Raw genomic sequence first — 23,814 nt, forward strand, 5'->3', positions numbered from 1 at the left:
ATCTCCACGGTCCTAGGATCCAGCCCCACATTGGGCTTGCTGCTCAGCCAGGGAGTCTGCTTCTCCCTCTGCCTCTGCCCCTGCTCCTCTTGTACTGTTTCTCAAACAAAATCCTAAAAAAAAAAAAAGGTTGAGTCGAGTAATAAAATTAATCATGAAAGAGAAGACCTAATGAACACATAATTGTTAAAGCAGCAATATTAAGGCCTGTATATTTTTAAAGGCCAGAAATTCATTTTAGTTCATTATTTTGCTTATAAAAATTAAGGTCTACCTGATTGATCCAAGAACATGTAAAATCTTCTCTCCATCTAATGGGTAGTCAACATTTGGGGGCGGTGAGGGACGCTGAAATATAAATATCATAAACATAAATATATAGGTTATAACCTCTGGAAAAAAAAAATATACTTACTTTTAACTTACCTCAGTATTCCCATCAATATTAAATTTTGCTGCCTGGATTTTTAATCCACGTTTCAGATCACTTACAAAGCAAGTGCGCACTTAGGAGAAAGAAAAGGAGATTTTGTTATGGTTTGTGATTGAATCAATCTATGTCCAGTTTAAATGATTCTATTCAAGTGAACATGCTAGTTATCCATTCTTCCACATCTTATAAACTATCCCTGCCTTTAATCTGGTTATGACAATTTATTCACAAATAAAAAACCTTTTCATTCACTGAGGAATCATAAGACATGTTGCGTGTTCATCTTTCACAAAATCACATTAAAAAAAAAAACCCTTTGAGGAAACTATTATATTTTTTTATATTCCTGGTATAAAGAGTACTATAATAAAAACAAATTTTAGCATCATGAAAATGTAGCATGTGGGCGCCTGGATGGCTCAGTGGGTTAAGCCGCTGCCTTCGGCTCAGGTCATGATCTCAGGGTCCTGGGATCGAGCCCCGCATTGGGCTCTCTGCTCAGCAGGGAGCCTGCTTCCCTCTCTCTCTCTCTCTGCCTGCCTCTCTGTCTATTGTGATCTCTCTCTCTGTCAAATAAATAAATAAGATCTTTAAAAAAAAAAAAAAAAAAAAGAAAAGAAAATGTAGCATGTTTCTTTAAACCAGGTTGATTTCTATCTCTGTATTTAATCTTATGTATCTATCTGAATCTTTTTAAAAATCTTGGTCAAAACAAAAAGCTAAATTTCGCTCTTAGCTGCAGTAGCACTTCTTAGTTTGGTGTTTTTTTGACATGATTATTTTCTCCCTTTTAGCATAGCTCAACACTACTATTTCCCTTCTACAGGATCAACTTTTTTTTTTTTTTTTGCACTTTGATCATTTATTCTTTCAAAGGTTTTTGAGATTTTATTTATTTGACACAGAGAGAGAGAGATCACCCAAGAACATGAGCAGGGTGGGGGGGATTGGGGAGCAAGAGTAGAGGGAGAGCAAGCTCCCTAGAGCCCAACATGGGAATCGATCCCAGGATAGATGGCCTGAGGATCATGGGCCTTGGGATCATGGCCTGAGCCCAAAGCAGACACTTACCCAGGTGCCCACAAAGATTTTCTGTTGCAAGGTACCTTTTATAAGTTGCTTCAAATTATTTTCATAAATAGGTAAGGAATAAAACATTTTTTTAAAATATTTTATTATTTATTTGTGAGAGAGAGAGACAGCAAGAGAAGGAACACAAGCAAGGGGAGTAGGAGAGGGAGAAGCAAGCTCCTAGCAGAGCAGGGAGCCCTATGTGGGGCTTGATCCCAGGATGCTGGGATCATGACTCCAGCCTAAGGCAGAAGCTTAACGACTGAGCCACCCAGGCGCCCTGGAATAGAACATTTTTAACTAGAAACAAAACTGAAATTGAATACAAGACATCTATTAGTTAAATATATATTTATACTTTATATAAAATTCTTCTCAATCACTAATTCAAAATATATTAAGAATCTCTAATATGCTAGATAGTAAGCTAGGTGCTCATGCTACTTACATATTTTTTATTTTACTCAAGTCCTCATAGCTATCTTTGTTATGTAAGATAAATACTTAGCCTTTAAGAAGCTACTGCAAATAAGCATATACAAATGACTCAGGTTTGACAATAACTGAAGAAGTTTCAGGTAATTTTACCACATAAAGAAACAATAAAATGAAGAACAAGATCCATTTTTCAGCCCTAGCTGTAACCCTAACTATGATGTGACACTGAACAAATCACATAATATTTCAGGGCCCCAACTGTACCAGATTACCTCCAGGTCTCATTTAATTCTAAAATCCATTATTATCTGATTCCCTCTTACTAATTTTATGTCAACATTCTCAGCACTGAAGAATATTATTTTTTTTCTTTTTATTTTATTTATTTGACAAGAGAGGGAGGGAGGGAGAGAAAGAGAGAGAGAGAGAGTGTGCGTGCACAAGCAGGGGGAGTAGCAGAGGGAGACGGAAAAGCAGGCTCCTTGCTGAGCAGGAAGCCTGATGTGGGCATTGATCCCAGGACTCTGGGATCATAACCTGAGCCAGAGGCAGATGCTTAATGACTGAGCCACTCAGCGCCCTTTAAATTATATTTTCAATGCTTCTCCATTAAGTGAATCAAAATACTGGAAAACTGGGGTACCTAGGTGGCTCAGTCAGTTGGCCCCAAATTAGAACTTCTGAGGTCAGTAAAATGACCTTACAAATACATATTTAGAAACTAGAGTTAAAAAAAACCACAAAAAAAACTTCTACACGACATAAGACCAGTGTCTTTTTTAAGCAATTTATCTGTTACTTAATACTGTGCAAACTGTTAATTCCCTAGTAATCCTATATATTCTATAATTGAGAGGTTTCTTCAATAAGACATCATAAATAATGCCAAAAGCTTCCATAAACCTAAAGAAAAATGAAAATTTCATTTACATTATTCCACAGCATATCGTACATATTAAATATTTTTAGGATACTACATTATGTATTTAACATATATTGTAGCTCTGTAAGTATTTAGAAACATATGCCCTCTAAACTAATACTTAAGGACAAACAGGACATAAATGGGAATTTAGTTTACCTTTAATGTCCTCTAAGACACCTTCTGGAATTGAACCTGAAAAGAAATTTTATATTTTTAGAACTATAGAAGTTTAATAATAAGCAGAAATAATCTGTTAAATTGAACTCACATTACCACTTTCCATTTCTGCAAAATTTTTTTAAAATGTAAGTCCTATAACTTTAACTTTTTAAAAACTAAGCAGAAAATTAACTTTGTTTCTAGGGAAGAAACTAAATCATTCAAAGTTAATCCATACACACACACACACACACACACACACACACACACACACAGGAATATTACTCAGCCATCAAGAAGAAATGAACTCTTGGGGCGCCTGGGTGGCTCAGGAGGTTGAGCCTCTGCCTTCGGCTCAGGTCATGATCTCAGGGTCCTGGGATCAAGCCCCACATCGGGTTCTCTGCTCAGCGGGGAGCCTGCTTCCCACCCCGCCCCCCGTTCTCTGCCTGCCTCTCTGCCTACTTGTGATCTCTCTGACTGTTAAATAAGTAAGATCTTTAAAAAAGAAGAAGAAGAAGAAGAAGAAGAAATGAACTCTTGCCATTTGCAATGACATGGATGGATCTAGAGTGTATATGTTAAGTGAAATAAGTCAGAGAAAGACAAATAACATAAGATTTTACTTATATGTAGAATTCAGGAAACAAAACAGATGAACATGTGGGAAGGAAAAAAAAAGAAAGAGAGAGGAAGCAAACCATAAGAGACTCTTAACGATATAGAACAAACTCAGGATTGACAGAGGGGAGGTGGGTATGGGTGATGGGTATTAAGAAGGGGGTTTGTTATGATGAGCCCTGGGTATTGTACTAAGTGATGCATCACTAAATTCTACTGATGGATCACTAAATTCTACTCCTGAAACCAGTACTATACTGTAAGTTAATTAACTAGAATTTAAATAAAAATCCAGAGAAAAATAAAAATTAAAAAAGGAGAATGTACCTATTCAAGGAAATCTATACAATACTGGGAACCTTTCAAAGGTGGACATTTGGATATATTATCATTGTTATGTAATTCTGTTGTTAAAAATCTAGTTACCCAAGTCAGACTAAGAAACATTTTCTAAACTAAATTTAAGACCTTCTAAACTCTTTTTAACTCATTGTTAAATATATAAAGATATTCTGATTTATAATTACAGGTTATTTACATCAAGTTAGACAGAAATTGATAGCTGAAAATGGAATCATGATTTCATAAGCGTACTCATGCACCTTTTCCATCTGAACCTACATATCTTGTTAGCTGTATCTTTAAGTTATGCCAGCCACTGAGACAAAGTATTAATATATATTAAACTTAAAAGCCACACCTTCAAAATGTTAAGTCTTAACCTTTAAAAAATAATAAATAATTTTTAATCACATTGCTTTTTTTAAAAAAAGATTTTATTTATTTGACAGAAAGAGAGTGATCACAAGTAAGCAGAGAGGCAGGCAGAGAGAGAGTGGGGGAAGCAGGCTCTCTGCTCAGCAGAGAAGGTACATGATTCAAAGTTCTTACTGATGGGGCCAGGGTGTGATCAAAAAGTTTGAAGACTTCTTAATCCATTTTGAGTCTATTTTTGTGTGTGGTATAAGGAAATAGTCCTTCTTAACCTCACAAAAGGATAGAGATTTCAAAAAAAATCTTAATTTGGCTACAAAGACAGAAATGTAACTAGATTATACGAAACCTATAATTTAAGAATAAGTGCTAAAAACTGTAACATTTTGTAACTGCTATATATTCTTTAGGAATATTCAGATGAATTCCAACATGTAACAAAGAAATTTGATAATATGAAAAACTTTTCTTTAGGCAACATGTAAAGTAGGCTTGAAAATAAATATTTTAGCTGGGGGTAGATGCTGCTTTGGGAAGAGGTTCCTTAATCTTAGTGAATAGTAATTATTTAAACTTCTCAAATAAGGAATAGAAAGGAGGTATTATCTCTGGCTCTGAAAAATCATATCTAAATTTCAATTCATTTAGAAGGCTAATATTTTTATATATCATTTATTTATTTATTTATTTTTTAAAAGATTTTATTTATTTATTAGAGAGAGAGAGGGGGAGAGAGCGAGCACAGGCAGACAGAATGGCAGGCAGAGGCAGAGGGAGAAGCAGGCTCCTTGCTGAGCAAGGAGCCCGATGTGGGACTCGATCCCAGGACGCTGGGATCATGACCTGAGCCGAAGGCAGCTGCTTAACCAACTGAGCCACCCAGGCGTCCCTATATCATTTATTTTTAAACTGTACACTTTTCAAATCAATGTCCTTAGGTTAGCCTTTAAGTAACTTATAAAGGCTAACCTAAGGACATTGATTTGAAATGATTCCAAATATTAAATGAAAAAAAGCTCAAAGTTCATTTAAGCATATCCAAGTAGACATAAAATTTGTATGTAATCTTTTTTTTTTTTTTAAGATTAATTTATTTGACAGAGAGACAGCACAAGTAAGCAGAGTGGCAGGCAGAGGGAGAGAGAGAGAAGCAGGGTCTCTGCCGAACAGGAAGCCCAATGCGAGGCTCGATCCCAGGATCCTGGGATCACAACTTGAGCCAAAGGCAGCTGTTTAATCAACTGAGCTACCCAGGTGACCCCCGTAAGCCTTGTTAAGGACCTTGAGAAGAGATATTTTGTTTTATTTTATTTTTTAAAATTTTTTACTTGACAGAGAGAGAGAGAGCGAGCATACAAGCAGGCAGAGCAGCAGAGAGAGATGGAAGCAGGCTCCCTGTGAAGCAGAGAGCCCAATGGCCTTGATTCCAGGACCCCGAGATTATGACCTGAGCCGAAGGCAGAGGCTTAACCCACTGAGCCATCCAGGTGCCCTGAGAAAAGATGTTTTAAATGTATTTGAGTTTCTGATCCTCCTAAGCATGTCATTCAGCAAATAGTGATATGGTTTAATTCCACAATTAGTAGGACTATAGGGCTATCACAGACTCAGATTTGGGGGATTATGTGAGGGAAAGATTACAGTCAGAATCCACAGTGGTTGGTTAAAAAAAGGGTGTTTTCATGATTAAAAGGAAATGTTATAATCAGTTTTAAAGAAGACCTTTCTTAAAAATATCTTGGGATGCTATACAAACCCATTATCTTTGGATACTTTTTTTTTATAAATCAACTGTTTTCATGATATACTAAAAGTGTAACAAAGGTAGGGGTGCCTGGGTGGCTCAGTGGGTTAAAGACTCTGCCTTTGGCTCAGGTCACGATCCTAGGGTCTTGGGATGGAGGGTCACTGGGCTCTCTGCTCAGCAAGGAGCCTGCTACCCAACCCTCTCTCTGCCTACTTGTGATATCTGTCTGTCAAATAAGTAAATAAAATCTAATAAATAAATAAATAAAATAAAAGAGTATCAAAGTTTATCTGGAAAAGGAAAATTATAATCTACAGAATAGAGAATGTTATTATCTTAACTACCAAAAGAAAAACATGAAAACAATACACACAAGGATAAATGTCCTAAAAACCTGCCATTCTCTTTCCACCATTTATTCAGTGCCTAGGTAGTATACTAAGTGCTACTGATTGAAAATCAAGTAAGACAGGGATCCTCAAAAGTCCAGGAAGGGAAACAGGTGAGTTAACAGACAAACGAGGATATGACATATGTGCTAAAATAAATACTATGGAGGACTTAACAGAGAGGGGAGAAATGTATTCTCCTCAGATGAAATGAGGAAGGCTTTGTAATAAAATGACATTCCAGCTGAGTCACATAGAGGTCAAAAACCCAACATCCCAGGTAAAGAAATAGAATAAATAAAGGCTCAGGGTTGTGGGAGGCCTAGAAGATATTATCAAATTTATTGTAGCTAAAATGAGGTACACAGGGTTAAGATGAGTAGTTTAGGGCTAAGAGGTAGAAAAAAAAATTGGGAAGAAACATATATATCAAACAAATATTTGGATTTTAAGCTGCTGAGCCAGCAAAAATCCTTAAGCTAAAGAGTGGTGTAATCAGACTTGTATTGTGTAAGTTATTTCTGGCAACAGTATGAAATAGAATGACAGTCCAGAGTCTCCTACAATAATCCAAGAAAGAAATAATAAGGGTCTAGTTTATGTCTTTATTTTCAGATGTTCAGTAGTATAGATAACAGAGAAAAAGAGATGAAATTTAAGAGATTTTTGAGGGAGAACTGAGGATTTTTAACTCATTTTCTAAAATGGGAGATAAGCGGGACGCCTGGGTGGCTCAGTGGGTTGGGCCGCTGCCTTTGGCTCAGGTCATGATTCCAGGGTCCTGGGATCGAGTCCGGCATAGGGCTCCTTGCTCAGCAGGGAACCTGCCTCTCTCCGCCTCTGCCTGCCTCTCTGCCTGCTTGCGTGCTTTCTCTCTCTCTCTTTCTGACAAATAAATAAATAAAATCTTAAAAAAATAAAATAAAATGGGAGATAAGGAAGGTATCTTTATCTGAGAACAATTTGTTGAAATGTATTTGGAGAAAGAGATAATGCATTCACTTTTTGAAGGTCTTAAATGTGAGATACCTAAATATGCTTAGTTTACATCTAATAATCAGTTGGAAATATGAATATCAAGATCAGAAGGGTCAGGCCCAATGATACATTTGAAAATCAACTGCATACTGATATAGCTGAAAGTTATAATAGATGAGAACACTTTTAGAAAGCCAGGGGGAAGAAAACATAAAAAACAGATGCCTATGGGATTATCAGAAGAGAAAACAAGAACATCACAAAAGGAAGAGAGTCCTGAAAGTCAAGAAGAGATTGTGTCAAAAGTATATGATAATCTGCAATGTCAAAAGTTCTATAAAGGATGACCAAAATTAAACGACTGGATTTGGGAATTCAGAGGTCAATAATGACATTATAATTGGAGCAATGACATCAGTGACGTGAGGAAAAAGAGAGTAACTATATAACGGGGTAAAAAACAAATGCATTGAAGGATGACAAGGGAATGTAAACCACTCTTAAACAGTTTAAAATAGTTTTACCCATCACAGAGGGAAGGCTCTGTTCTTTAGCAGCACCTGTGTCAACAGTACATTGCTCCAGTAGTTGAGTTTCCAACTCCCTGAAATTTAAAAAAAAAAAAAAAATTACTGGAATTAAAATATTGCCCTTGATATCCTTCTCTTATTTAATACTTTTACTACATAATACATTATAATGCTTTTTAAAAAGTGGTTTTATCCTTAAAAGATGAATACATCCAAGGCTAATAGAGAATGGATTAAATAACATTAAATGTCCAGATTACGTTCTATTGATCACTGTAAAAAAAAAATTAACATGTTTTTGTGGTGCAGGTAGAGCAATGTGCTAAATTCCAAGATACTTACTTGTGAAGAGCTTTTCCTCCTAGGGGGAGTGCTCCCCAACAATTTAGTACTGGGATTCCTTCATATATCTGTAGGGTAGTCAAGGATATAACTATTTGAGGAGATAAAACATGGCTCCCTTGATACTTTCCTCACCTTCTGCAGTATTAAGTCAGCTTTGATAACAAATTCTTCATATTTTTAAGAGAGTAACAGAAGAATCAGTCTTTTTTCATATTCTTCTTCAAAGAAGGTTAAACTCACACACACACACACACACACACACACACACAGGTTAAACTCACACACACACACACGTTAAACTCTCACACACACACACACACACACACACACATATACACCCACAATTCATTAGTTAGAACAAGGGTGTCTCATAAAGTAACTACTGGCCATATGTGGCTACTGAGCACTTGAAATGTGAAATGTGGCCAGTCTGAATTGAGATGTGCTGTAAGAACAAGCTTGATACCAAATTTAGAAGACACACATATAAAAATCCATAAAATATCTTACTATAATTTTTATATAGTTGAAATGATAATATTTTGAATATACTGGGTTAAATAAAATACAGTAACTTCATCTTTCACTTGCACTTTTAAGGACATAGCTCTTAGGAAAATTTTAAATTACATGTCTCTTCTTGTATTCCTATTAAACAGAGCTGAGAGGCTAGTGGACAATATTATACTGTGGATTTGCTACCTTATTTTCCATATTGTTCTTGCTGATGTCTATAAGTACAATATTTATAAAAGAGTATATTGGTAAGAACATTGGCTTTGGGAAAAAAACATGGGTTATACATCTTGGCTATATGCTTATATGACCCTGGGTCACCATTTACCCCAACTTTAGATCTTCTCATTATATAACAAGGAAAATAACACCTATGTTGCAGGATCGTTACAAGATATATTTTTTTAAAGATTTGTTTATTTATTTGAAGTGTGGAGGAACAGAGGGAGAGAGAGTTTTAGGCGTCCTCTGAACTCAGAGCCCAAGGTGGAGCTGGATCTCACAACCCTGAGATGACAGCCTGAGCTGAAACCAAGAGTCGGATGCTCAGTTGATGGCTGTGAGGAAATTCAAACGCAAAATACTCTATCTTTGAAAAACTATTTACCTATATTAGTTCTTTAGGAGCTACTAATTTTTGACTTCACTCCCCCAAGTACTTCTTCTAATAAATACATATGTAGATCTCAAAACTGCCCAAGAGTATATTTATGCACTTCAATGTCCTTTTCTTTTAAAGTTTTTAAATTTTTTTTTATTTGACAGAGAGAGATCACAAGTAGACAGAGAGGCAGGCAGAGAGAGAAAGAGGAGGAAGCAGGCACCCCACTGAGCAGAGAGCCCGATGTGGGACTCGGTCCCAGGACCCTGGGATCATGACCTGAGCTGAAGGCAGAGGCTTTAACCCACTGAGCCACCCAGGCACCCCACAATGTCCTTTTCAATGGAGCAATGTCACTGTTAACATTATGCTTCTAACGACAAGGAATGCACCACTGTATAGTCTCTAATTCCATCTTGGGACAGCTTGAATTAGTAGAAAGTTCTTCCAGTGGTGAATGTTATAAAAACTAGAGCACCATTGAGCAAGTTATCACATGCCAGGTCATATGCTAAATACTTTACATACATTGTCTCACTCAAGTCACAAAAGGCCTCTCCATGAGGTGGAATTTTTTTTCTTTTTTTAAGATTTTATTTATTTGACAGAGAGAGAGAGATCATAAGTAGGCAGAGAGGCAGGCAGAGAGAGAGGGGGAAGCAGGCTCCCTGAGAGCCCGATGTGGGGCTCTATCCCAGGACCCTGAGATCATGACCTGAGCAGAAGGCAGAGGCTTAACCCACTGAGCCACCCAGGTGCCCAAGGTGGAATTATTTTAATTCCCATTCCACAGATAAGAGAACTGAGGCCCAAAGAGATTACGTGACTAATATTATACAATTAGTAAGAAGCATAGCCAAGATTTACACTTACATGTGTATTTGATTCCAAAACCAACATCATAAACCCTATGCCCTATGGGCTCCATGTTAGCTTCTGCAAATAGAAAGAAGAAAAAAATGTACTCACTTTTCCACAGCAAGCCCTTCAGCCATTTGAAGGCAGGTTTCATGTTTTAATTTTTCTTAATTTTCTCATTTCAGTTTTTCCAATTACTCTGATCTTTTCTTAGAAATACCATGACACATCCTAATTAACTAATGTTCCTCTTAAAAACTGAACATGATATTCATGAGGTGTGACGCCTGGAGTATGTACTAGGATCAAGACATAATGCTAATTTCTTGGGCACCTGGGTGGCTCAGTTGGTTGAGCAATTGCCTTCAGCTCAGGCCATGATCCCAGAGTTCCAGGATCGAGTCCAGCATCGGCTCGATGCTCCATGGGGAGTCCGTTTCTCCCTCTGACCTTCTCCTCTCTCATGCTCTCTCTCTCTCAAATAAATAAATAAAATCTTAAAAAACAAACAAAAAAAAACCTTTTTTTTTTTAAAAAGACACAATGGTAATTTCTATAAAATTTAAGTCTCACAATTCTGTGAATTTTTTCCACATGCAAATTCATATTTGTACATGGTAATCACAAATAGTTACATTCCATGAAAACTGCTTATAATAAGCCTAATTATGTTAAAGCAGAGTAAAAACTGAAAAATTAGTTGCTTAACAAAAAAAAAAAGATACAGGTAACACCAGGCTCTCCCTATATCCGCAATCCAGGACCATGGCAGAGTTTATCCCAAGCGTCAGAAGAGCCATTAGATGACTTGGAGCAAGCAGGACAGATGGAACCTAGAAAACAATAAAGCCAAGTAACAATAACAACAACAAAACCACAAGTCTGAGTAGTTGAAGATGTTTACCTTATATTTCAAATACACTTGAAAAAAATTCAGAGTAACATTGTATTTATGATACCTTTTCAACCATTTTATGGTGCTAAGAACTAGTTTATTGATTTATCTAAATTTACACAATCATGCAAGGAAATATACAATAAAAACACTCTTTAAATTCCCTTAAGTTGTTTTGTTCCAAAATGACAATTAGAAAACATTTTTATTAATTTTTGTTCTCTCTTTTTTGTTTCAGATGTTATTTATTTATTTGAGAGAGAGAGAGAGCACAAGCAGGAGGAGCAGCAGGGAGAGGGAGGAGCAGCAGGGAGAGGGAGATGGAGAAGCAGGCTTCCCTCCGACCAAGTAGAGACCCTGGTGTAGGGCTCAATCCCAGGACCCTGGGATCATGACCTGAGCTGGAGACAGATGGCTTATCCTACTGAACCACCCAGGTGCCCCATTCTCTCTCTTTTGGAGGGAAAAATTAAAAGAAGAGGTACAGAAATATGAATTCAAAGATGCTAAAAAAAAAAAAATAAAGACATGTCTTTGCCATCAAAATGAAAATTAAGGGGCACCTGGGTGGCTCAGTGGGTTAAAGCCTCTGCCTTCAGCTCAGGTCATGATCCCAGGGTCCTGAGATCAAGCCCCATGCTCTCTGCTCAGCAGGGAGCCTGCTTCTCCCTCCCCCTCTGCCTGCCTCTCTGAATACTGGTGATCTCTGTTTGCCAAATAAATAAATAAAATCTTTTTAAAAAAATGAAAATTAAAAGATTCTTGATTATCTTTATTTGCAAAATTTATACTATGAACTCTATTTTTAAAACATAATATAGCAGTTAAAATTAAATTGAAGAGCTATAAAAAGCCTTAACTCTGTGTGACATTTTTCAGCAAGAATTTGCCACATCTGGTGATACCTCAAATATCAGATAAATATTCAATCAAAATATGAAAATCCTCATAACGAAATGCCAAAATAAAATGTCCCTATTTCCTTTAACTAAAGGTTGTGTCAGAGGGCAGGGAAGGGGACAGTTCTATGCAAAGACATTGAAAAAAGCATGGAGTGAGCACCTGGGTGGCTCAGTCGGTTAACTGTCTGACTTTCAGCTCAGGTTATGATCTCAGGGTCATGGGATCAAGCCCTACACTCTGTGAGAGTTGGTTTGTCCCTCTGCCCCTCCCCATGCTCACACTCACTGCCCTCTCTCTTTCAAATAAATAAATAAAATCTTTAAAAATAAATAAAGTAAAATAAATTAAAAAAAATAAAGCCTAAAATCAAGGAACTCAAGAATTTAGAAGAGTCAGTGTAACTAAACAATGGAAACTAGAAAGTCCTGGGGAAAAAAAACACATCATAAATTCCATAGCAAAGAATATACCTTTTAATTCTAAAAAGTCCTCAAACATTAAAAAAAACCTATGTTAAAATAAATAAATAACAGAAATATCAGTAAGAAATCTTCAGTTATCTACATATTGGATGAAATGCTGATTACAGGGCGCCTGGGTGGCTCAGTGGGTTAAGCCTCTGCCTTCGGCTCAGGTCATGATCTCAGGGTCCCATGATCTCGGGCTCTCTGCTCATCAGGCTCTCTCTCTGTCTGCCTCTCTGCCTACTTGTGATCTTTCTCTGTCAAATAAATAAATAAAATCTTTAAAAAAAAAAAAAAGAAAAAAAAAAGAAATGCTGATTACACATGAAACAAAAAACAGAAAACAAATGGTTTATTTAAAATGGCTTGAGTTTGGGGCGCCTGGGTGGCTCAATGGGTTAAAGCTTCTGCCTTCAACTAAGGTCATGGTCCCAGGGTCCTGGGATCAAGCTCCGAATTGGGCTCTCTGCTCAGCGGGGAGTCTGCTTCCTCCTCTCTTTCTTTCTGCCTTCCTCTCAACTACTTGAGATCTGTCAAATAAATAAAGAAAATCTTTATAAAATAATAAAATAGGGGCGCCTGGGTGGCTCAGAAGGTTAAAGCCTCTGCCTTCGGCTCAGGTCATGATCCCGGAGTCCGGAGTCCTGGGATCAAGCCCCACATCGGGATCTCTGCTCAGCGGGGAACCTGCTTCCTCCTCTCTCTCTGCTTTCCTCTCTGCCTACTTGTGATCTCTGTCTGTCAAATAAATAAAAATAAAATCTTATAAAAAGGGATGCCTGGGTGGCTCAGTCGGTTAAGCCGCTGCCTTCAGCTCAGGTCATGATCCCAGGATCCTGGGATCGAGTCCCATGTGGGGTTCCTTGCTCAGCAGGGAGCCTGCTTCTCTCTCTGCCTCTGCCTGCTTGTGCTTTCTCTCTCTCTCTCTGACAAATAAATAAATATACAAAATCATAAAAAAAAAATCGTAAAAAAAAAAAAATAAAATAAAATGGCTTGAGTTTATTCTCAACTGGTTTCTCAAATGCACTGTGTAATATATATAATGAAGGAAATTAAAATAAATTAACCTTTCTCAAAAATATTTATTTATTTATTTGACAGAGAGTAGGGGCAGGAAGAGAGAGTGAGAGAGCATGAGCAGGGGGGAGGGACACAGACACAGACAGAGAAGCAGACTCTCCACTGAGCAGGGAGTCCAATGTGGGACTGGATCCCAGAACCCTGGGGATCATGACCTAAGCCAAAGGAAGACACTTAACCTACTGAGCACCCAGGGGCCCAAATGAGGACCTTTTAGTTTAAACTTTAGTACTTATAAAAAACAACATAAAAAACGGGTACCTCAAAATATTTGAAAAGAACCCGAGTGAGTGTCTCTCTGAAGTGGGAAGGACATAGTACCGACTCGATAACCACAACTCGGCGGTCTCTAGGATTCACCAACAGATGCCTGGAAAGTGACAGTTTTTATTTATGAAAGTAAATAAAAGTTGATATTTATTTTGGCACATAATGCAATTTTGTTAAGAATAGAGAAACTATATTATATTAGCTCAAGATGTTCTATGACAAAAAGACATCTTCATTTTATTACCTGGGTAAAGTAACATTCCTGAACTCTTATTACGTGCCACGTACTGTGTCAGGATCTTTACATCTATTACTTCATTTATCTCAGGAAACAAAAGCTATAGCCTAGTATGATGAACACTTGAGCCATTAAAAAGATTTTTTCTTTAGGCTACGAAAGTAATATATTCTAAAAAAACTCCAAATGTAACAGAAGTTTATAACTTGGAAAGTACAAATACCTTACACTTCTACTACCCAGAAACTATCACTTATAGCAGTTTGCATAATGTCATTACTGTCCATGTGTATGAATGTATTTTAACAGAAGTGTTTATTCCATAGATGTTCTGAAACTTGCTTTTTTCAATTATCAATACAATAAGACACCTTTTGCATTACTACATGATATAGAACTTTTTTAATGGCTGTAAAATGTTTCACTATATGGATATATAATAATTTAATTATCTACTGCCATTATTAATGAACATTTAACTTGTTTTCAGTATTTCCCCATGCTTGCCAATTATCTAGTCTTCAAATACATTTTGGAAAAGGTTGAAAATAAGCAAGTGAAAAATGCAGCAGAAGTCCACTTTTTTTTGTATCTGATATAACACAACCAAAGATTACTATGACCGGCATTAGGAAAACGTAATCACAAAAGCTGGGAGAAAAAAAAAAAACAAACACAACTGCATCTTACCTGAAATATAGTATGTGGATGAATTCTTTTAGGTAGGAATACAGTTCCTCTGTATTGATATTATATTGAACAACTTTGATAGGCTATAAAAAATTAAAAAATTAAAATTATTTATTAATGTATAATGAAATAAAATATGATTATCTACTATATTACTGCATTTTCTGGTAATAAATAAAATAATTTTTATTGAGAATAAATGCAAACATTAAATATAAATTAATCACTTAAATTAGGAACCTTTAAGAATTGGCTAAGATGACAGAACTTTTTGGTTTGCAGGCATAAAAGTATGGGTCAACAAGTAGAGAACTATGCTCATTTACATTCTTCTTCCATCTGGACTTACCATTTTGGCAGGACTGATCAAAATCACAGATTAAAAAGTATCAAAAGCTTCCTCAAACACTCTAGACTTGGTCTAGTCCCTGTAAGTCACTCCCAAAGCAATGACACTTACCCTCTTATAAGATTACTTTACTTAATTACTTGTAAAATGTCTACCTTCCCATTAGACTACATACTCTTAAGGTGCAAGAAGTGTTTCTGGTTGCTTATGATATATCTTCCTTCAGCTGACATTACCAGGCACCAAGTACATGCTCATAAACATGTGGTAAAATCAATATAAACAAACACTACCCAATCATGAATGCTAAGTCAACACCAATACAGAACAATAACTTTACATATGATGCTCAGAACGCTGTAAGTACTCTAATGCATCATTGGCAGACCTCTCTTTGTTACTCTTCTAATGGAAAGATCATTAGCTAAGCCAATTTCATGATTTTAAAGAAGGTTCCAAACCACATATGGCGGATTGTAGAGATTAATCTTCACATACATTTTTCTCTTCAAGATGAGTATAAAAGCTGAAAGCACTAAGAAAAGTGGTAATGACGGGGCGCCTGGGTGGCTCAGTGGGTTAAAGCCTCTGCCTTCGGCTCAGGTCATGATCCCAGGGTCCTGGGATTGAGCCCCGTGTCGGGCTCTCTGCTCCGCGGGGAGCTTGCTTCCTCCTCTCTGTCTCTCTGCCTGCCTCTCTGCCTACTTGCGATTTCTCTGTGTCAAATAAATAAAATCTTAAAAAAAAAAAAAAAAGAAATAAAAGAAAGGTGGGGGCGCCTGGGTGGCTCAGTGGGTTAAGCCGCTGCCTTTGGCTCAGGTCATGATCTCAGGGTCCTGGGATCGAGTCCCGCATCGGGCTCTCTGCTCAGCGGGGAGCCTGCTTCCTCCTCTCTCTCTCTCTGCCTACTTGTAATCTCTCTCTGTCAAATAAATAAATAAAATCTTTAAAAAAAAAAAAAAGAAAGGTGGTAATGAGAATGTTAAAGTTCTAAGTCCAGTTAGGAATCTATCTAGAAATTTATCAAGTATCACATTAACCTTGATTAAAGAACATGAAAAGTGAATAGACAGGAAGTTCCATCACATTTTTGAATACCACACCACAACTATCTACTGTATTTCTAGCTTATCTAAGGATTTGCAGGAAAAAAATTGTATCTTTGTATTTCATTTATTCATTTGTTCGTTCCTTCCTTCCTTCAAGTGGGCCCCCTGCCCAGCATGGAATCCAACATGGGGCTTGAACTCATGACTCTAAAATCAAGACCTGAGCTGAGATCAAGAGTCAGCCACTCAACTGACAGAGCTACCCAGGTGTCCCACCCTATTTTAATTTTTTTTTTAATTTTATTTAAATTATCTCTAAACCCAATGTGGGCCTTAAACTCATGACCCTGAGATCAAGAGTTGCATGCTCTTCCAACTGTGCCAGCCAGGTGCTCCTGGAAAATTTTGAAATCAATAAAATGATTCCCTTATCAGGCATAATTAAAAAGATTTGTCAATCAACATATTTCATTTGCTCTTAAAGATGCATCCCAATACCAAGTATGAACTGATGTATACTAATCTATTCTGCTACAATATGCACTTTTATAAAATCAAGTATCACATTTCCATTGCAAATAAGGGAATAATATCTACATAATGTGAAATCTGTATTAGTTCATGTGAGACAAGAGGAGCTGAAATGATAGCAGAGTTATACCTTTCATCAAGAAAAATAAAGTCATCAACTCAGTGGCCACACAGGTAGGCATCCTTTCAGATCTATTTTTCAAAAACTTAAATGAGGGGCAGGTACCTCAGTGGCTCAGTCCACTAAGTGTCTGCCTTTGGCTCAAGTCATGATCCCAGGGTCCCCCAGACAGGGCTCCATGCTCAGTGGGGAGGCTGCTTCTCCTTCCCTTCCCTCTGCTTCTCTCCCTGCTGGTGCTCTCTCACTCTCTCTCTCAAATAATTAAATAAAATCTTCAAACGCTTGAATGGTCTTCTGTAGCAGGGGCTCCCTTCCTAAAGCAGACCCTTTCATGACTATTTATTGGGCTGCATTTCCTCTTGGTTCCACCTAACAACAGCCCCACTGGCTCAGAACTCACCTCCACCTGCACTGGCTCAGCACGCACAGACCAACATTTTCAATCTATTACTCCATTTTATTTTTATTATCACGAAGAGAGCCTCCAGCCACTCTCAGTTGCAAACCAAAGCTATTCCAGTTTTTTCCTGAAGGATCAGTTACTGCTTTTGTTAGTGCTATAATTACAAAATTACACGGGTTTTATATGGTTTGCCCCACCATAAGCCTACTTCTATTTGCGACTGAAGGGAGGTTTTTTAGGACTACAAATATTAAGTTATGGCAGAAGCATCTGTATTTTATTTTATTTTTTATTTTTTTAAGATTTTATTTATTTATCAGAGAGAGAGAGGGGGAGAGAGCGAGCACAGGCAGACAGAGTGGCAGGCAGAGGCAGAGGGAGAAGCAGGCTCCCTGCTGAGCAAGGAGCCCGATGTGGGACTCAATCCCAGGACGCTGGGATCACGACCTGAGCTGAAGGCAGCTGCTTAACCAACTGAGCCACCCAGGCGTCCCTGTATTTTATTTTAACACGTGATTTTTTAAAAAAAGATTTATTTATTTATTTATTTGAGAGAGAGACAGTGAGAGAGAGCATGAGCGAGGAGAAGGTCAGAGGGAGAAGCAAACTCCCCACGGAGCTGGGAGCCCGATGCGGGACTCGATCCCGGGACTCCAGGATCATGACCTGAGCCGAAGGCAGTCGTCCAACCAACTGAGCCACCCAGGCGTCCCTAACACGTGAATTTTATGGCATGCAAAATTATTCTTTCTACTATTCTATAATTCCTGATCTGTCACATTAGCTGCTTTAATCAATCTTACTTGAAGTCACATTAAAAAATATTTTATAGTATAGCATTTTATTTGCTAAATTGTTATTTAATCTTTAATTACCTTAGGTAGGCCAGCTTTTTTAATCACACTAGGAATTATGCATCTTGGACCAGTTTCTCCAGCAAAACCACACCTATAAATAAATAGAAAATTGAAACATTCAAGTTATTATAACATTCTTTCTATGTATTTTTCATAGATACAAGTTTTTCTGCATTTGTTTCAAAGCCGTGGTCACAAAACCAACATCTCTGACGTATTCAAAGGGACAAAGAAACAGAAAAAAATTAAAGCCATCTTTATTCATAACTGTGTATCACAGCTAAAAGAATTGTTTCAAATTAGTGATACTGAAATAAACCAGCATATTAAACCAGATCAGCACGTACTTTTTTTCAGTTTTTTGTTTTTTTTTTTAAGATTTTACTTATTAATTTGTCAGAGAAAGAGAGAGAGCATGTGCACAAAAGTAGGGGGAACAGCAAGCAGAGGGAGAAGTAGGCTGGCTACCTGTTAAGCAAGGCACCCGATGCAAGACTCAATCCTGACCTGAACCAAAGGCAAACACTTTCCCAACTGAGCCACCCAGGAGTCCCCCAGTTTTAAATTATACCTGAATTTTGGGCAACACATCTCTACAACCCTGGATTATTTGACTACATTATATGACTTCATTTATATAATTCATAAGTAACTCATAACTCCATCACTCTAATATTAATTTCCATGTTTATGGGTTTCATTTTGGTCTAGTTTTTTACACTCTGCATATCTGACATAATCGCACTGTCTATACATCATGAACTTCATACAATAAGCTTCTGCCCATATTATTATAGTCTTTATTGTTATTTTAATTTTTTTAAAGATTTTATTTATTTATTTGACAGACAGAGATCACAAGTAGGCAGAGAGGAAGGCAGAGAGAGAGGAGGAAGCAGGCTCCCCGCTCAGTAGGGAACCCGATGTAGGACTCGATCCCAGGACCTGAGATCATGACCTGAGCTGAAGGCAGAGGCTTTAACCCACTGAGCCACCCAGGTGCCCCTTCATTGTTATTTTAAAAACTGCATATTTTGGGGCACCTGGGTGGCTCAGTGGGTTAAGCCGCTGCCTTCGGCTCAGGTCATGATCTCAGGGTCTTGGGATCGAGTCCCACATCGGGCTCTCTGCTCAGCAGGGAGCCTGCTTCCCTTCCTCTCTCTCTGCCTGCCTCTCCATCTACTTGTGATTTCTCTCTGTCACATAAATAAATAAAATCTTTAAAAAAAAACTGCATATTTTATCTTTAAAGAAATAATTCACCTGAGTATTTAGGTATTTGCACATGTTTCATATTAGTAAAACAATACTCCTAAAAATGCTGCTAAAAATGATCACCATGTAAGTTTAGCCTTCACATGATCTCTTCTTGTCCTGCCTAGTTTCCAGTACTGCTCTCCTATGTCCAAATAGCTCTAGTCACGTCTCAGTGTTTACTTGCACCAATGCTCCTCAAATTTCCCAGACGCAACCCAATGGTTGCCACCAATTTCTTTCTTTTACTTCCTAAGTTCATATTCTCACCCTCCTCTTGATTTGTCAATAATCATTTTCCTGTATGGTAACTTTCTGCTTCTCATTTCTTCATAACTAGAGTATTTATCTCTAGGTGTCAGTCTCAAAGTATTTATTATGCTATTAAAATAAGCATCTAAAATAAGAAAACATAAATAAGGGAGGATCTTACACAGAACAGTCAGAGAATGTTAAGGACTAATGAGACTTTGATCAATCCAATTCTGGAACACCTGAGGCCCAATACTTAAATATGGCAGTTTTGACAACTTATTCAACAAATAATTATCAAATACCTTACTACATACTAGGTAATATTCAGATACCTATAATTTTTTCAGATGTTTCTATTTCAAATATCTATGTAAGAGGCAATTCCGCAAGTTACTTTGCTCATAAGCCCAGTACAAGGGTTCACAACCTGAAGTTCAAGGACCACTGTGATCGTCCGCCAACCTCTGAAACTGTGTGCAAATTATTTTAAGGTTTGTGTTATCTGTGGCTTTCTTTCGGTCGTCAAAGGGATCTATGCCATCGAAAAGATTGAAAAACGCTACTCTAGTGTTTACAAGTTGCCTTTTAAAACATGTCAAATTTCCTAATCTAATTCGGGGCCGGGGGCACCAAAGGATCTCGAGTCTTACCTACAGGGCTGCACCTCTTTGTTCATGTGTTCCGTCTAAATGGACTTCCTACTCTTGGGGAGCAATGGCCTTACATCTGAATTTCTCGTACCAACAGACGTCCCATTTAATAAATGTTTAGGTTACAGTTCGGCTGCTACCTTCCTAAGCAAACAAAGCCCAGGATAGGGGTCTAAGCCATCGCTGTCATCCCCTGCATGGATGACAGCAAAGGGTCCGTTCGATCTGGGGCGACGATGAAAACCATTCTCCCGAAGCCTCTTGGGCCTCTCCACGAATCAGAGCCGTATCCCCGGGATTCGCATAGCCCACGTTGAAAATAAATAAAAGCCGTAATTTGCGGAGGCGCTGGAGGAAAAACTGTGGAGATGTGACAACCTGCCCCGCGAGCCTGGGAAGAGAACCCGGGCCGGGCCTCGACCACCACCCCCGACCCCCTCAGGACGACCGCAGTCATCGCCGTCGCCACTCACTTGGTAAAAGCCTCTCCCAGGTCTATCACGACTGCCGTTTTCTCCCCGCCGCTCCCGAGGCCTTCATACAGCGGCATGGTAGTGAAGACCACAGTAAAAAGGGGCGCTCGGACGCGGCCCCCACAAGTTTCTGCTCTTGGAGGGGCGGGGACGGGAGGTCAGCTCTCGGGCGTGGCGAAGGCGGGGACCTCGAGTGGCCCGGGCGTGCCGGGCCCGGGCTGTCCCAGGCTCTGCCTCTCTCCACGTGGGAGGAAAATCCTCGCAGGAGTTCCCGTCTCCGGTACTAATGAAGAAGAGACACAGGCGGCCGTTGATTAGGGTGCGGAGAAATAAAGGGCGGAAGCGATCAGGCGCGCCGGACGCCCCGAGTGGGGCGGAGCTAACCGGGTCCTTCCCCTGGCCACGCCCCCACAAAGCGCCGGGGGCGGAGGCTTCGCAGAGAGCTGTGAAGACTGCTGTGTGTAGTTTTGGAGCGAAATTTTTTGTGCCAGGTGTTTTGCCTATCGTTTATGCTTCACAGGAAATACTGATAATAAGTATCAGTTTCTTACCTGTACAAACTGAAGCTCGGAGAGATTAAGTAACTTATTTTTGGCGTCCATTTCGCTGAAAGTTTTAATTTTAATCCAAAAGAAAGCACTGAAGGTGTCTACTACGAATCTTTTCTATCTATGGAGGAACAGAGAGGGTGTTTTAAGGAGGGAACGTGGAACCAGGGGTTTCTGTTGACTCTAAAACCGAGGACCTGTGTAATCCGAGAAAAGTAAATCTTTCTGTGCCAGTATGGGCACACAATCGGAATTATGTAACATGGACTGTTTACAAGTTTATCATTTCGCTGCTTTACTTTTCTTCTGCTGAAGTTGCCCATGGAAATGGGAGTTAGTGGGGTTAGTTGCTGCCTTGTCTGGAAAACTATAGGAAGAGGAGTGATCTGTTCATCCGCACTATGTGTTCATTACTTAGGTGGATAAAGTCTTATCATAGTAAGAGTTAAGGCTGTACAATGCAAGAGGTTAGACAATGTAATCACTAGAATTTACTGATCAGTGATCTTCCTGAAAGCAAATTGCCTGAAATAAGAGGATGAAGTTGGAATTGTGATAAGGAACGGAGCTTCAAAAAGAGTGAAAAAGGATGAAGCGTTTTGCTTAACAGGGCTAGAATGAATCGGACCCTTCCCTCAGGTTCCAATTCTGTTTCTTCTGCCACCTTCTGTCAAGTTTCTAGTACTTCTGCTTAACCATCTTCTTTTCTGTCAACTTCACTGCTTCTTCACAAGGTATTTGTGAGGATCAATTGAGATTATATTATGAAACAATTTTGAAACTAGGAAGTGTTATCACCCATCCTATGTTTTCCATGACTGTTCACCAACTGTCTTAGTTGCCTAGGGATGCAGTAACAGAGTACTATAAACTGGGTGGCTTAAGAGGAGAAATTTATTCTCACAGTTCTGGACTCTGGAAGTCCTAGATTAAGATGTTGGGAAGGTCATGCTGTCTTTGGAAGCTCTTGGAGAGGATCCTTCCTTGCCTCTTACTAGCTTCTGGTGGTTGCCCACAGCCCTTGGTGTTCCTTGGTTCATAGATGTATCACAGCAATCTCTGTTTCTGAGGTCAACTGGCCTCTTCCCCACATTTCTGTATCTGGATGTTAACAGTCTCTTTCCCATGTTTTCATATCATTTTCATTCTGTGCATCTCTCTGTATTCAAATTTCTCTCTTACAGGAATACCAGTCATAGGATTAGGACCTTAATCCTAACCGAATTTAACTTGGTAATATTTGCAAAGACCCAAATTCCAAATAACGTTTCCAGTTGACAAGAATTTTGGGGGGATGCTATTTAGCCCAGCACACCAGCTAAATGTTAGTGTTCTTCGTGGTTCTGTCCTTACACTTCTTCCTACCGTATACCCTTTCCTTTGACAATCTCCTCCACTCCCATACACACAGCTAGACTCATGTTTGTTGAATTCTATTTTCTAGCTCTTTGCCCTCACAATAACTTTATGTGTTATGTATTATTATCTCCATTTAACAAATGAGGATGCTTAGGACAGGAGAAGTTAAATAACATGCCCAAGTCTTCTCAGCCGGCAAGTGGCAGAGCAGAAATTCAAAGTCAGTCTGATGCCAGAGCCAAAACTACACTGCATGATTACAAAGTAGTTATGCATTAATTCAAATAATTATGATTTATCATAGGATTCTGAAATCTTAGTACATGAAGTAACCCAGAAGGTTTTCAAATCTGAAATCCAACCTAATACAAGACTATCCTCTCCAACTGTGCTGAGAGTTTTCTTCCCAAATGTTTCCTTTGATGAAGAGGGCTCATGACGAGTTGGGATCTACAAGGTACTGAAAATGCATTTGGTAGTACAACTGGGGTTTAAAAAAGAGCAAAATACTCTAAGGACAATCATTTTAGAGAAGCCCAACTCTGGGTGCCTGGGTGGTACCATCAGTTAAGTTTTGACTCTTGGTTTCACCTCAGGTCCTTATCTCAGTGCCATGAGATCAAACCCTGCCTTGGGCTCAATGCTCAGCATGGAGTGTGCTTAAGTCTCCCTCTCCCTCTGCCCCACCTCTAAAATAAAAAATAAATAAATAAGTCTTTAAAAATAAAGAAAGAAAGTCAGACTCTTCCAGCAGCTTGGTATCGTGGACAGAGTCAAGTCCAAGCTCTGTTAGCTGACTGACCTCAGGAAATCCATTAACCTCTCAACCTCAAGTTTCCTCATTTGTAAAGTGAGGAAGATGTACAAGTACTAAGAATCAAAACTCAGTTGAACTGGGTGGGATCTGCATCCCTTGACCTAACACTCCATTGTCTACCCTGCTTTACCTGCTTCTTTTTCCCAAGCCTGGCATTTCTATTTTTCCAACTATTCCTCATTTTTGTAGTTTTCAGGCCACTTAGGAGCCCATTTATCCACTTCCGGAATTTTCCTATTTCATTAATGTGCCCCATAAATTATACAACATCCAAGATATG

General features: G+C 38.6%; 2 protein-coding genes across 4 annotated transcripts in view; one reads left to right on the forward strand and one right to left on the reverse strand.

Annotated features, from left to right (window-relative positions):
- The window catches only part of ACTR10 (actin related protein 10), a 34,956-nt gene extending 13,847 nt beyond the window's left edge, over nucleotides 1-21,109 (reverse strand). The window contains exons 1-10 of the mRNA XM_082735092.1: nucleotides 20,811-21,109; nucleotides 18,197-18,269; nucleotides 14,869-14,951; nucleotides 13,932-14,040; nucleotides 11,051-11,158; nucleotides 8,348-8,415; nucleotides 8,000-8,079; nucleotides 3,024-3,059; nucleotides 427-506; nucleotides 275-348 (exon numbers count right to left, since the gene is read on the reverse strand). Of these exons, the coding sequence (XP_082591218.1) occupies nucleotides 275-348; nucleotides 427-506; nucleotides 3,024-3,059; nucleotides 8,000-8,079; nucleotides 8,348-8,415; nucleotides 11,051-11,158; nucleotides 13,932-14,040; nucleotides 14,869-14,951; nucleotides 18,197-18,269; nucleotides 20,811-20,887 (788 nt within the window). The 5' untranslated portion in view covers nucleotides 20,888-21,109. The remainder of the gene's footprint in view (nucleotides 1-274; nucleotides 349-426; nucleotides 507-3,023; nucleotides 3,060-7,999; nucleotides 8,080-8,347; nucleotides 8,416-11,050; nucleotides 11,159-13,931; nucleotides 14,041-14,868; nucleotides 14,952-18,196; nucleotides 18,270-20,810) is intronic.
- The window catches only part of TIMM9 (translocase of inner mitochondrial membrane 9), a 906,959-nt gene that overhangs the window by 170,411 nt on the left and 712,734 nt on the right, over nucleotides 1-23,814 (forward strand). The gene's annotated exons all lie outside the window — the stretch shown is intronic.

The sequence above is a fragment of the Mustela nivalis genome, assembly GCF_964662115.1.
Source record: "Mustela nivalis genome assembly, chromosome: 6".
NCBI classification, from domain to species: Eukaryota; Metazoa; Chordata; class Mammalia; order Carnivora; family Mustelidae; genus Mustela; species Mustela nivalis.